The sequence below is a fragment of the Cebidichthys violaceus genome, unplaced genomic scaffold, assembly GCF_023349555.1.
Source record: "Cebidichthys violaceus isolate CVI_PGR_0920_01 unplaced genomic scaffold, fCebVio1.0.p SCAF_3, whole genome shotgun sequence".
NCBI lineage: Eukaryota > Metazoa > Chordata > Actinopteri > Perciformes > Stichaeidae > Cebidichthys > Cebidichthys violaceus.
The window spans coordinates 14,004,659-14,009,758 of record NW_027176483.1 but is presented as its reverse complement, the minus strand read 5'-3'; the positions used below and the strand labels follow the sequence as shown (position 1 = coordinate 14,009,758).

The following is a 5,100-nucleotide window of genomic DNA, read 5'->3' as shown; positions in this document are numbered from 1 at the left end:
AAAAATATACACGGTATGCTTTTTAAGCATTTGGAGGCCTCCATTAGTCCCCATGAAACTGAGTAACTATAACATCTCTGTGGTAAATGGAATTAATTTGAACAATCCGAAGCTGTTAGCCAAAGTGGCCCTATGACTTAGAAACTTGGTGACACTTTGACACTTTACAGTAAGTAATTGGTAATGGTTACATCCATTAGTGGTCTGTGTGAGCAATTTAAAATACTGTATTTTCTGCATATTAAGTACCATTGTGTTGTTGTTGTTCACAGATATTTTCCTATACTTTATACTGGTGTCAATCAAGCTATATAAAAATCAGGTGGAAATAGGGCAAACATGCTCAAGCACAATGGTAGCTCTGGTTAGAGAGTTAGTTCACTGTTGTTCAGGTAACCTAGTTTTTAAATTTAATTTGCAAAATAACGTGATATATGCAGTGTATGAATTTGTGTGTATTTACAGTAGCCTGCCTTTACACTTACACATTCACAAGCAGCAGCACTGATATTGTCTTACTCCACACAATGCACATGCTCACCAAGCTTTTTCCCATATGGTGCACATGGGCACAACTAGATTGTGAAGCAGTATAGGCTAATTTCATAATGTGGACGAGTTAAAAGTTATATTAGATGGCTTAGGTTTGGGAGACTCCAGTTTGTTTGTGTGGGTAAATTACCTTCCTGTTTGTTAGTGACATGTAGTCAGGGATTGGGCCTTGATGCATTGTCATTCATTGTAGTTCATCATTACATTTTCTTAAATTAACATTGTGTTTTCTCATTCCAGTTGTAGTTTTGGCAGTGGTGGAAAGGCTGTGTCTGTGTGCACATATGAAATACATGTTGATTTGTATTTTGTTGAGATTGAGCAGCCCGGAGTGGAAACTGCAGCACCCAAATAGTTTTCAGCAGAAGCTGTTTGCCCAATGAACACACCATGTCTCTGAGTTCCACTCCCTGTTTGAATAACTAGAAGCAACAATCTCCAACTAAAGTCCTTTTCCGATATGCCTATCATTGCTGCTGGCACTCCTGTAGTTGCCTGTCACTGGCTCTTAATTTATTCATCTTCTTTGCCAAACACACTGCATTTAGTTTGTGATGAAGGAACTGGAGCAGGAGACAAACATTCCCCATATTATAGTTACATAAAGCTGGAATTTTTTTAGAATGTATTTATAAAGAGGAGATGCATTTATCAGCAGCTTTGCTGAGGGAAAATGACGAGGATAAACGAGTTGTCTAAATTGCAACCCCTTAGATTACACAAGAAAAGTGTTCATGATACAAACTTTTATATTTATTTTTGTATTGAAAAATGATTAGGTATAATAATGAAGAACATAACCTGAAGAAATTACCCCTCATGTAGACCTGTTTACCATTACCAATCAATCACAGTCCTAGTGTGTGCATTGGCCTCAGCATAGGAGTATTGTACAGTACATGATACTCGTAGATGTCAGTATTTTAATCAGACACATTTGTTTAGTTAATTTGCTCTTACAGTAATTGATTTTTAATTTAAAAGGATAACATCAAACTCCCCACATTGGCTGCTTGATTAAGAAATAAATATGACAACCAAATAACATTTTAAGACAACATTAAGATCTGCAACTATGTGAGCTTTTGATATTGGGAAACTTTGTGCTGGGGTTTACACAAACCCACACTTCATTCTTAGAAACATTTTTATTGTATGTATCACATCGTAAAATTTGGTGTTTTTAATTAGGTTTCGCTAAGGATTATTACACACCAAGCTTGAACTGATGTCTTGCCTTGAAGCATTAATTGGAGAAACATTTAAAAATGTACCTCAGAAAACTTCATATGATTTCATGATTCATGATACCTGAAATATCTAAGGTTTTGAGAAAAAATATTTTTTAAATGAATGTTGATTACAAATCTGTTCCATCCAACTCACTGAAATTAATGAGGTAAAATAGAGGAACTCCAGACAAAAGCTGGCAACCTCATGAATAAAGTTACTTTAGGCTGTTCCTGCATGTCACACTAATTGAATCTGATCATGGAATGTCACCTTTCCTATTCCCAAAAGTTACCCTGCATCCTATTATTGCTCTCATACATTTGAAAATCCCAAAGCACTGAATAATCTGTCTTTGATTTTGCTTCTTGGTGCGTCGGTGTCTCACATTTTATTGCACACTAACATTACAAGCTGTATCAGGATGGTTTAAGATATTCCCACACAATCCCCAGACACCCTGTGAGGCTGATGCAGCACCTGTCGCCAGGATGAAGTGTGTGCACGTTACTTTTATTGGGAAGGTGACGGCAGTGCAGTGCTACACAAAACCATTCAAAAGATGGCAGTGCTTAGAGATCATCTAGAAATAATGATGCCGTCTATTAGAGTCAGAATACACACACTTTCTTGGCATCCTCTGTCAACACGGGTATCACTGTGTCCTTTGATGATCACATACTATCATGAGTACACATGTTATTGGACACATGTGAACTGCTTACCTGTAATACAGAGAATACAGTGTGCAACCACTCAACTGTGTAGAACCAAGGTGATTTCATTGTTTTTGTGAAACAATTTATATGCTTTTTGAGGTGGCTCAAGATTTCATTTTTGACATCAGGGAACCTGCATGAGTGTTGGGGTAAGAGATCCATCAAGAAACAAGCTTACACATTCTTTATTTTGTATTTTGACTTTGCAGTTATCGTCTTTTGTTTTCCTCATTTATGAAATAAAATAGTAAGAATCAACAAAGTTAAACAGGTTGACGATGAACATCTTTCTCCACGGTTTTAGACTCTATTCTATTATTCCATTTTTAAAGTTTCTAAGGAAAGACACTATGGTAAAAATAACTTCTTTTTTTTTTTTTAAATACGAAGACTTGAGTCGATTTTTTGCATATATCGCAGCTTGTTTTTGAGTTTGAATGAAGTGTTTTCTAAGATGCATTACAGTCAATTGGTGTCTAGACATTGGGTTAGCCAATTGTGAATTGCGTTTCATTCACTCACTCACACAATACAGCAGTGTGTGTTGCAGACACACCTGGTGGAGATCTGCACTCCACCTTTACATTTTTTTTTTTTAAGTCCCTTGAGATTAAAACATATTTTCCATGAGGGTACCTGCCAGGATAGCACACAATTACAAGATTACAAAATATAAAATAGCAACCATGACAAAAATACACAAGTTATTTAAAACTGAGCCGATTACAAACAGACAACAGAAAATAGATAATATAATAAACCCAGTTTAGGAATAGCAATTGTACACATTTTCTTATCAGATCCTTGAACTCTCCCATAAAGACAAAATCTTTAGGCTGCAGTGTGTTGTGAAGGTTATACCATGACAAGTGAACAAAAAAAGAGGAAGCTGTTCTATCAAGTTTAAGGCACATTTAGGACACCTGGTAGAGCTGCCATTTAGTCGAGCGAAAGGCATAACAGCTGTTTATTAACAGGCTTTAGACAATACACTAAGGCTTTCAGCTGTTGAAATGCAGTCTGAAGCTGATGAACAGCCTGACCCAGAGAATAGGCAACTATTAGACTATAGTATCACCTGATGAACTTTAGCTGTAACATTTCTGTGTATTTCCACAGAAATGTGCAAAATCAAGAAGACCAAAGCTGTGTTTAGTTATTTGTTATTAAAATGTATTTTTTCATCCAGTCATTTAATAAACAGCCACAACTTTAGCACCACCAGTAATGGCATACCTTCATGATTCAGTTTCCCAACAACAAATGTATTGACAGTGTCTGCATCGCTGTACTTTTCAGGCCCATTTTCCACTTGATGCAGTGTGCCTACACTTGGTAAGGGGGCAGCAAGTTAGACCCTCTCAGCTCTGTGTACCGATGTGCACTAAAAAAAGTTGACAAATGGCTTTTGATGGAGGCAGTGAATGGCAGGCTATATTCCCCCTCTGCTCCCTCGAGAGGCCAAGAGAGCATAGCATTAAGTGAGAATTGTACGTCACTGCCTTCAGACTGCTGCCAACACTGATGGTTAAAAGCTTGAGTTTGAAAAAGCACCAGATCACCCCGAGAAAGATCCCCTTTATTCACGGTAACGTTAGTCACAGCCTGAATAATATTTAGCTGTGGATAAGAGTATTTCTCTTTTGGATTTTCAGCCTTGGGTCATTGTAATTGGTGACGTGTTCAACTTCTTTCTCTTGCTGTCTGATTTATCATGGTGGAATGCACCTGGACCCCCTCCATAGGCTTGCAAGCCGCAATCCTTCCCGAGGTAGCTTGGGAGAAGTCAAACAAGTCCAAACATTTGTACACACAAGTCCACAGAGAAAAGGACCAAAACACTGCATTTATTTGAAAGTGTTCAATACTAACAGAGGCCCATTGTTAGTCTTTTATGTTGTCCATATATACAGCACCAGGAAACACTAGTAAACTATGATTTATGTACAGTGTTGCATGAGGCAATATAGATCACAACCTATTTTCTTTATCAGCTTCTTATAATGTGATGCCTAAATTGGAGCAGATTAAATTTTTTCACATGACAGTTCAATATTTGTGCATTCTTGTATTTAATACATCTAATTCACACATTATGGAAGACGTTCTAATAACCCTGACCTGTATTTCACAGAATGATGAAAAGTAAGTATATACTTAATTCAATATGGAAGTATTCGTAACTTTATATAGAGAATATACACTCAATGGTTGTCTCTACTGGCCAGCGAGGGCAAATCTACATCAACAAAAATGTGCAGCACAGTGAAACAGACTGGATCTTGAGGCTCCAATCCATTCCCCCTGAAGCAGCTCTGCTCCGCTCCATTCTCCAACACCAACACGTCGCTTCCTCTCAGGTAAAGCATGCACTTTCGGTCCAGAGGTCGGAGGGAATTCAGGCTGTTATGAGTGATCCTGGTCTGGCTCATAGAGAAATATGAGCATTTAGTGCTGGCTCACTCACTCCTTTCCACCAGCACTTCAACTTCCAGTGTATTACATTTCCCTGCTGCAAAACTCCAACCTGTGAGAAAAAAAAAATAAAGGTTTAACTAAAAGAAACTGAAAAATTAATGAATCATTTCACTCTTGCCTC

The 5,100-nt window shown here is 37.6% G+C and overlaps 1 protein-coding gene across 1 annotated transcript in view; it reads left to right on the top strand.

Moving 5' to 3' along the window:
- Positions 1-4,708: 4,708 nt before the first annotated feature.
- Positions 4,709-5,100, top strand: part of furinb (furin (paired basic amino acid cleaving enzyme) b) — a 10,895-nt gene continuing 10,503 nt past the window's right edge. Inside the window, exon 1 of the mRNA XM_068722377.1 lies at positions 4,709-4,861. Coding sequence (XP_068578478.1) covers positions 4,709-4,861 — 153 coding nt within the window. The remainder of the gene's footprint in view (positions 4,862-5,100) is intronic.